Here is a 9,468-nt window from a genome sequence, read left to right as displayed (position 1 = left end):
AGGCAGACTGTGAAGAGCTACAAAGGGATCTCACCAAACTGGGTGACTGGGCAACAAAATGGCAGATGAAATTCAATGTTGATAAATGCAAAGTAATGCACATTGGAAAACATCATCCCAACTATACATATACAACGATGGGGTCTAAATTAGCTGTTACCACTCAAGAAAGAGATCTTGGAGTCATTGTGGATAGTTCTCTGAAAACATCCACTCAGTGTGCAGCGGCAGTCAAAACGCGAACAGAATGTTGGGAATCATCAAGAAAGGGATAGATAATAAGACAGAAAATATTATATTGCCTCTATATAAATCCATGGTATGTGCACACCTTGAATACCGCGTGCAGATGTGGTCGCCCCATCTCAAAAAAGATATAGTGGCATTAGAAAAGGTTCAGAAAAGGGCAACAAAAATGATTAGGGGTCTGGAATGGCTTCCGTATGAGGAGTGATTAATAAGACTGGGACTTTTCAGCCTGGAAAAGAGACGACTAAGGGGGGATATGATGGAGGTCTATAAAATCATAACTGGTGTGGAGAAAGTGACTCAGGAAGTGTTATTTACTCCTTCTCAAAGCACAAGAACTAGGGGTTACCAAATGAAATTAATAAGCAGCAGGTTTAAAACAAACAAAAGGAAGTATTTTTTCACACAACGCACAGTCAACCCATGGAACTCCTTGCCAGAGGATGTTGAGAAGGCAAAGACTATAACAGAGTTCAAAAAGGAACTAGATAAGTTCATGGAGGACAGGTCCCTCAATGGCTATTAGCCAGGATGGGCAAGGATGGTGTCCCTAGCCTCTGTTTGACAGAGGCTGGGAATGGGCAACAGGGGATGGATCACGTGATGATTCCCTGTTCTGTTCATTCCCTCTGGGGCTCCTGGCATTGGCCACTGTCAGAGGACAGGATACTGGGCTTGATGGATCTTTGGTCTGACCCAGTCTGGATGTTCTTATGTTCTTATGTTCTAAGGTTTGCGAGTAAACAGAGCCATTCACAACCAATTGTCCTAGTTAATGGGAGCCATCAAGATTCCAAGCCACCATTAATAGCTCACACTTTGCATAATTACAATAGGACTTCAGAGTAATGCTTCGTATTTCTAGCTTCAGATACAAGAATGATACATTCATACAAATAGGATGAACACACTCAGCAGATTATAAGATTTGTAATGATACTTTACAAGAGACCGTTTGCATAAAGCATATTCCAGTTACCATTATATTTACCCTCATAAGCATATTTCCATAAACATATGGAGTGCAACGTCACGATCCCCCTATCTACACTTCCATCCATCCATCCATCCTTCCCCATACCCAACTCTCTAACTCTCCACTGATCCATCTGTCCATCCATCTTTCCCCGTACCCATCCCTCTATCTACCCTTCCATCCATCCATCCATTCTTCCCCATACCCAACCCTATATTTGTCTACCCATCCATCATCCACCCACACCCAACCCTTTATCTATCTACTGACCCATCTATCCACACAACTATCCCCACACCCAACCCGCTATCTGGCCACCCATCCAGCTGTCCCCACACCCAACCATCTATCTACTCACGCCTCCCGGAGCAGTTCCAAGTGGCTGCTACCAGCCACAGAGGGTCAGAGTGAAGGTAGCTTTGCTTGGCTGGCCCTTGCCTTATTTCAGTATGTCCTTGCTTTCAGATGTCTGCGCTCGATAAATTCTTCCTTGCTTGGTTTTCCAAAGGTTGATATTTAGCCTCTCTCCACATTCTGGAAGAGCCGAGGTGTTGCCAGGCAATGGGAACTCTGTGTTAACATCATTCGTGTGCAGTTACTAGGTGGAGGTGGAAGGAGAGATTAGCAGGGGGGATGTATATGGGGGCGGATGGATGAATTTCATGAGGGGTATCCATCCATCCATCTACCTACCTTTCCTCCCACCCATCCACCCACCCTCCCTCCTTCCCATCCACCCATCCATCTACCTACCTTCCCTCCCATCCATCCACACATCCATCCACCCACCCTCCTTCCCATCCATCCATCCACCCACCCACCCATCTACCCTCCCTTCTTCACATCCACCCACCCATCCACCCATCCACCCTCCCTACCTTCCCATCCATCCACCCACCCATCCATCCATCCTCCCAACTTCCCATTTGTATACCCACCCACCCACCCATCCACCCTCTCTACCTTCCCTCCCTATCTTCTTACCAATCCATCCACACACCCACACACCTCCCATCCATCCATCCATCCATCCATCCATCCATCCATCCACCCACCTACCCAACCATCCACCATCCCTACCTTCCCATCCATCCGTCCACCCACCCATCCACCCACCCGCCCTCCTTCTCATCCACCCACCGACCCATCCATCCACCCTCCCTATCTTCCCATCCATCCACCCTCCCTACCTTCCCATGCATCCACCCACCCACCCATCTACCCTCTCTACCTTCCCTCCCGAGCTTCTCACCAATCCATCCAGCCACCCTCCTTCCCATCCACCCACCCTTTCATCCATCCACCCACCCACCCATCCATCCACCCTCCCTACCTTCCGATCCATCAATCCACCACCTTTTCTCCCTGTCTTCTCACTCTTCCATCCACCCACGTACCTGCCATACCATCCCACCCATCCATTCCTCCTCCCCATGTTCCCATCCCCCAGCTATCTAGCACACCTTCCCATCGCTCCAACCATCCTCCGATGCTCTTATCCCGGCAGAAGATGGTCACTAAGCTATTGGATACTTAGACCAATCAATGAGGGTCTAAAGTTCCTTCTCCCTCTCCCCCCAGAGCAGGACTCCACCTCCCCTCTGCTGCTTGGTGCCATGAAGCTACTGGACTTCTGGGTCTCTTGCCGGCCATCCCTCTTCATCACCCTTTGCCTGCTGGTTATCCTGATGGCCTCTGCCTTATTATGCCTGGACAGCCAGTTCCCCATCCTGGGGTGGAGGAACCCCTCGCTCAATAACCCAGGGCAGAGTCCATCTGCCTCCTCCAAGGAGCGGGGCATGTGGACCGTGAACTCCGCAGGGCGCCTGGGGAACCAGATGGGGGAATACGCCACCCTCTACGCCCTGGCCAAAATGAACGGACACCAGGCCTACATCCTCCCGGAGATGCACCGGCAGCTGGCGCCGCTCTTCCGCATCACCCTGCCCGTGCTCTCCAGATTCAGGGCTTCGAGGATCCCATGGAAGGACTATGAGCTCCACGACTGGATGTCGGAGGAGTACAGGCACATCGAGGGGAAATACGTCTGGCTCACGGGCTACCCCTGCTCCTGGACCTTCTACCACCACCTCCGGCAGGAGATCCTCCAGGAATTCTCCTTTCATGACCACGTCAAGGAGGAGGCCAACCGGTACCTGGCCGGGCTGCGCGGGCAGCGCCGGAACGTGACGTACGTGGGCATCCACGTCCGGAGGGGGGATTACATCCGGGTAATGACTGAGAAGTGGAAGGGGGTGGTGGCGGACAAGGCCTACCTGGAGAAGGCCATGGGCTACTTCCGGGCCAGGTACCAGGAGCCGGTCTTCGTGGTGACCAGCAACGGGATGGAGTGGTGCCGGAAGAACATCGACGCCTCGCGGGGGGACGTGTATTTCTCGGGGGACGGGAAGGAGTCGTCGCCGGAGAGGGACTTTGCTCTCTTGGCCCATTGCAACCACACGATCATGACCATCGGGACCTTCGGCATCTGGGCCGGTTACCTGGTCGGTGGGGAGACCATCTACTTGGCCAACTACACCCTGCCCGATTCCCCCTTCCTTGAGATCTTCAAGCCTGCGGCCGCCTTCCTCCCTGAGTGGATCGGGATCAACGCCGATCTCTCCCCGCTGCGGAGTGGGAATTCTGGCTAAAGGAGCTCAGCCAACAGGATCCACGCACCGTCACATGGCCGGTCTGCCCAGCACTGGTCACCTGGGATCCCCAAGCCGGTGACCTACATCAGTGCTAGTGATCTGATAGGAATGTTCAGAGTGATGGTGTATGGGGGCCAGGACTCCTGGGTTCTCTCCCTGGTTCTGGGAGGGGAGTGGGGTCTAGTGGTTAGAGCAGGGGGGCTGGGGGCCAGGACTCCGGGGTTCTCTCTCCAGTTCCCGTGGTGAGTTCAGGCGACCAGGGATGCTGGCCCGGGGCGGTGGAGGTGTGCCATACACCCCCATCCCTCGCTCTCCAGGCTCAGGCCGTTACAAAGCCAAGGATCTGCTCACAGGCAGCTCTCAGCTCTCTGGGCTCTCCCAGGCCCTCGGCCTGTCGCTTTCCTCCCCGCGCGGCCGAGGGCCTGGGGCGGCTGGGACAATACGGAGGCGGCAGCACGTATGGACGTGTCACGCGCTGTCCCAAGTGGCCACTGGGTGTCAGCGCGCTGGGGTGTAGGGAGAGGGGGATCCCAGCAGGGGGGCGCTCTCCCCTAGGGGTCAGAGCTGGCCTCAATGTCCCAAGGCAGTGCTAGGGGGCGCTGGCCTGCGGGGAGCGGGGCGGGGGCTCAGAAGGGGGCGCTGGGCTGCGGGGAGCGGGGTGGGGTGCTCGGCAGGGGGCTGTCTCCCCTTGCAGTCAGGTCTGGCCCCAATGCCGCAGGGCGGCGCTCGGGGGCGCTGGGCTGCATTGCACGAGATGGGTCCCTGGACTCATTTTTGATCCCGGCCCGGCCGCATTTCCATCCGTTCGTCCTGCCCCAAACTCCCTTTTCCACCCCGAGACTTTGCGTCAACCCAGAAATCGCACCCCTCCCCCCACAGAGACCAGGACACCCAGGCCGGCTTTGGCCCACACCAGCAGTTTATTCTCATGCCATCGGCCACGAAGCCGCCACGGACCCTGCGAGAAATCGCCCGTCCTGGACAACGCCCCAATAAATAACAGGAATCGTCTGAATTGGCCCTTCGACGGCGCTGTGTGTGGGACCATCGTCTGCCGTGGGTCGGTCAGCGCTGGCCTCAACATCTGAGCCGGGGAGAGAACCCAGGAGTCCTGCCTCCTAGCCCCCCCACCCCCGCTCTAACCACTAGACCCCACTCCCCTGCCCGAGCCACAGAGCCAGCCCAGGTGTCCTGGTTCCCTTATTTCATGCTGGGCCCCACTCCCACCCCCCATTCCCCACCCTCCTGGCCTGGCGTGGCAAGCCCCCATGTGTCCCTGGGGCATGTGCCGGGGAGTTGGGCGGAGCGGGAAAGGGTGAGGCACATCCGGGGCAGCTGGCTGGATGAATGTTTAAGCGCTGATAAAAGTCCAAGAGGAAATAAATGGGTGAGGCAGCGTCAGTTGGAGACGGAGCCATCCGGGGAAATCGAATAGGAGCAGACGGGAGCGGCCGCCCCAGCGCCGGACCCGAAACCCACCTCAGCAAGGTAAGAAGGGGGGAGATTCCCTGCCTAGAAATGTCCTGGCCTCTCTCAGAACAAAGATACCGACCCCTCCAGCCGTCTGTCTGTCCAGCCCAACACCAAACTCTGTCTATGTACCCACACATCCGTCCCCATACGAACCCTCTATCTATTTACCCACCCATCCCCCTGCACGCCCCTCTAGCTACCTGTCCATCCATTCTTCCCCATACCCGACCCTCTATCTGTCTACTCATCCATCCATCCACCCACCCACACCCACCCATCCGTCAGTCTATCCACCCACCCATCCATCCCCATAGGAGCCCTCTATCTACCCACCCATCTCCTCACACACAGAGGGTCAGAGTGAAGGTAGCTTTGCTTGGCTGGCCCTTGCCTTATTTCAGTATGTCCTTGCTTTCAGACGTCTGCGCTCGATAAATTCTTCTTTGCTTGGTTTTCCAAAGGTTGATATTTAGCCTCTCTCCACATTCTGGAAGGGCCGAGGTGGTTCCAGGCAATGGGAACTCTTGTTAACATTGTTCACGTGCAGTTACTAGGTGGAGGTGAAGGGAGAGATTAGCAGGAGGGATGTATATGGGGGTGGATGGATGGATGGATAGATGGGAGGGTAGAATAGAGGGTTGGGGATGTGGATGGACGGCCACAGACCTGACAAAGGTCTAAAAGAATGTGCTATTATTTGTCCTGCATGGCCCAGAGCTGCATTTGTCAGCACACACCCCGGCTGCCTTCGCTGTGGTAGGCGGAGTTGGGCTGGAGCTTGGAGAGATTAGCCAGGGCAGCTTGGCACGGATGTGGCAAGAATGATCCAGCATGGGGCATTTCAGGGTTGAGATCTGGAAGTTGTGTCTGCAGCCATGCCCAGCGGGCTCCTTGCTATTGGAACATCTGGTGGTCTGCATGACAGTATTCTCCAGAATTTCATCTTCATACCTTCCCTCCCTTTCTTTTCACCCATTCATCCACCCACCCACACACCTCCCATCCATCCATTCACCCATCCACCCTCCCATGCATCCATCCATGCATCCACCTACCAACCTTCCCTCCCTGTCTTCTCACTGTCATGGAGTCCCCGGGCGATGCTCTAGAACTGCTCCCCACAAAGCCAGTTAGGACTTTGGGGAGCCTCCTCTCCCTTGGAGCAGACTGTCTTCAGGGCAAGAAGCTTACAAACCTTTACCTCCTGGGTTTGACCTTGGAGCATTTAGCATATGCCCCTCTGTGCGCTTCCTCCAGCGAGTCCGCCCAGGCGGGATCCTGGGGAAGCCAGAGGGTCCTGCACCCCCACTTCGCAGTCAGACGTGACTTTCAGCCAGCCAGTAAAACAGGGGTTTATTAGATGACAGGAACGGTTTAAAACAGAGTTTGTAGGTACAGAGAACGGGATCCCTCAGCCGGGTCCATTTTGGGGCCCAGCGAGCCAAACACCCCCGTCTGCCCTCGCTTCCCGTCCCCAGCCAGCCCCAAACTGAAACCCCCTCCAGCCCCTCCTTTCTGGCCTTTGTCTCTTTCCCGGGCCAGGAGGTCACCTGATCTCTTTGTTCACCTTTAGCTATCCCCTTGCAGGGGGGAAGGGCCCCAGCCATTTGTTGCTAGGAAACAGATTGTCAGCCATTTATGCACACTGGAGACTTAAGAAATGCATTGGGGAAACGGAGGCACCCATACAGTATTCAGAGGAAACATTAAGAACAGTCCCACTTTGTCACACTCACCCATCCATCCACACACACCCCTATCAATCCATCGACCCTCCCTACCTTTCCATCCATCTACCGACCTATCCATCCACTTCCTTACCTTCCCACACACCCACACACCTCCCTCCCTTCCATCCATCCACCCATCCATCCACCCACCCACCTACCTACCTTCCCATCCATCCACTCTCCCTACCTTCCCATCCATCCACCCACTCACCCACCCACCCATCGATTCATCCACCCTCCCTACCTTCCCATTCACCCATCCTTCCACCCTCCCTACCTTCCCAGTCATCCCCCCAACCACCCATTCAGCTATCAGTCTACCCAACTTCCCTTCTCACCCATCTGTCCACACACCCACACACCTAGCTTCCCATCCACCCACCCATCGATATATCCACCCATCGACCTATCTACCCTTCTTAACTTCCCATCCATCCATCCATCCATCCATCCACCTACCCTCCCTACCTTCCCTCCCTCCCACCCACCGACCCATCCATCCATCCATCCATCCATCCATCCATCCACCTATCTACCCTTCTTAACTTCCCATCCATCCATCCACCACTTTTCCTCCCTATCTTCTCACTCTTCCATCCACCCACGTACCTGCCATACCATCCCACCCATCCATCTCTCCTCCCCATGTTCCCATCCCCCAGCTATCTAGCACACCTTCCCATCGCTCCAACCATCCTCCGATGCTCTTATCCCGGCAGAAGATGGTCACTAAGCTTTTGGATACTTAGACCAATCAATGAGGGTCTAAAGCTCCTTCTCCCTCTCCCCCCAGGGCAGGACTCCACCTGCCCTCTGCTGCTTGGTGCCATGAAGATACTGGTCTCCGGGGTCTCTTTCCGGCCATCCCTCTTCATCATCCTTTGCCTGCTGGTTATCCTGACGGTCTCTGCCTTATTATGCCTGGACAGCCAGTTCCCCATCCTGGGGTGGAGGAACCCATCTCTCAATGACCCAGGGCAGAGTCCATCTGCTTCCAACACGGAGAGGGGCATGTGGACCGTGAACTCCGCTGGGCGCCTGGGGAACCAGATGGGGGAATACGCCACCCTCTACGCCCTGGCCAAGATGAACGGGCGCCAGGCCTACATCCTCCCGGAGATGCACCAGCAGCTGGCACCGCTCTTCCGCATCACCCTGCCCGTGCTCTCCAGATTTAGGGCTTGGAGGATCCCGTGGAAGGACTATGAGCTCTATGACTGGATGTTGGAGGAGTACAGGCACATCGAGGGGAAATACGTCCAGCTAATGGGCTACCCCTGCTCCTGGACCTTCTACCACCACCTCCGGCAGGAGATCCTCCAGGAATTCTCCTTCCACGACCACGTCAAGGAGGAGGCCAACCGGTACCTGGCCGGGCTGTGTGGGCAGCGCCAGAACGTGACCTACGTGGGCATCCACGTCCGGAGGGGGGACTACGTCTGGGTGATGCCCCAGGTCTGGAAGGGGGTGGTGGCGGACAAGGCCTACCTGGAGAAGGCCATGGGCTACTTCCGGGCCAAGTACCAGGAGCCTGTCTTCGTGGTGACCAGCAACGGGATGCAGTGGTGCCGGGAGAACATCGACGCCTCGCGGGGGGACGTGTATTTCTCGGGGGACGGGAAGGAGTCGTCACCGGGGAGGGATTTCGCTCTTTTGGCTCATTGCAACCACACGATCATGACCATCGGGACCTTCGGCATCTGGGCTGGCTACCTGGCTGGGGGAGAGACCGTGTACTTGGCTAACTACACCCTTCCCGATTCCCCCTTCCTTGAGATCTTCCAGCCCTGGGCCGCCTTCCTGCCCCAGTGGATCGGGATCGATGCCGATCTCTCCCCGCTGCGGAGCGGGAATTCTGGCTAATGGAGCGCAGCCAGGGCCGGTGCAACCACTAGGCAGACTAGGCAGCCGCCGGGGGCGCCAAGATTTGGGGGCGCTGCGGCCAATCAAGACTCTGGCTGCAGATCGCAGACTGCAGGGAGGTAGGCCGTCTACGATAAGAACCACGCTCCCAATGAATTGCTCTCCGGCATTTAGAAAGCCAGCGAAGTCCTTTGATTGTGAATGGACACAGATAGGTACATTTCCACAGTACTCGCTCCTCTGTCTTGTAGATTGCACGGCAGCCAGAAGGAGAGTGGAGCAGCTTGCGGGGGACGTGTAAGACCCCCGCCGGGGCTGCGCTGTGCTGCCAGTGTGGTGCAGCCGGGGCCGGCTGGCATGGCAGGCTCGGAGAGCGGGCTGCAGGATTTCCAGGCAGAGGCTCTGCTCCCTGGGGAGAGAAGGGAGGGAGGCCGCGGCTGGCAGCTCTGCGGGTTCTCTCGCATGGAGGGGCGGCTAAGCCGCTTTAACCCACCTCCCTGCGCCCCGGCTTTCTACCCTCCCG

The 9,468-nt window shown here is 56.3% G+C and overlaps 2 protein-coding genes across 5 annotated transcripts; both read left to right on the top strand.

The window, feature by feature from the left end:
• Positions 1 to 993: 993 nt before the first annotated feature.
• LOC135893044 (galactoside alpha-(1,2)-fucosyltransferase 2-like) lies at positions 994 to 3,876 on the top strand. Of its 3 annotated transcripts, none has more exons than XM_065420838.1 (2): positions 994 to 1,014; positions 3,019 to 3,876. In XM_065420838.1, the coding sequence occupies exon 2, from the start codon at positions 3,025 to 3,027 to the stop codon at positions 3,874 to 3,876; it is 852 nt and encodes a 283-aa protein (XP_065276910.1). In that variant the 5' UTR covers positions 994 to 1,014; positions 3,019 to 3,024. The 3 variants fall into 3 exon arrangements, with proteins under 3 accessions (XP_065276910.1, XP_065276908.1, XP_065276907.1); XM_065420836.1 differs by lacking the exon at positions 994 to 1,014 and adding an exon at positions 2,671 to 2,713 and having other exon boundaries at positions 3,011 to 3,876; XM_065420835.1 differs by lacking the exon at positions 994 to 1,014 and having other exon boundaries at positions 2,827 to 3,876.
• Positions 3,877 to 5,218: 1,342 nt separating this feature from the next.
• On the top strand, positions 5,219 to 8,945 carry LOC135893043 (galactoside alpha-(1,2)-fucosyltransferase 2-like). Of its 2 annotated transcripts, none has more exons than XM_065420833.1 (2): positions 5,219 to 5,367; positions 7,876 to 8,945. In XM_065420833.1, the coding sequence occupies exon 2, from the start codon at positions 7,911 to 7,913 to the stop codon at positions 8,943 to 8,945; it is 1,035 nt and encodes a 344-aa protein (XP_065276905.1). In that variant the 5' UTR covers positions 5,219 to 5,367; positions 7,876 to 7,910. The 2 variants fall into 2 exon arrangements, with proteins under 2 accessions (XP_065276905.1, XP_065276906.1); XM_065420834.1 differs by lacking the exon at positions 5,219 to 5,367 and adding an exon at positions 6,847 to 6,870 and having other exon boundaries at positions 8,088 to 8,945.
• The last annotated feature ends 523 nt before the right edge of the window (positions 8,946 to 9,468 follow it).

The sequence above is a fragment of the Emys orbicularis genome, chromosome 21, assembly GCF_028017835.1.
Source record: "Emys orbicularis isolate rEmyOrb1 chromosome 21, rEmyOrb1.hap1, whole genome shotgun sequence".
In the NCBI taxonomy this organism is placed as follows: Eukaryota; Metazoa; Chordata; order Testudines; family Emydidae; genus Emys; species Emys orbicularis.
The sequence above is the reverse complement of the archived record's forward strand: the minus strand, read 5'-3'. Positions and strand labels throughout refer to the sequence as shown.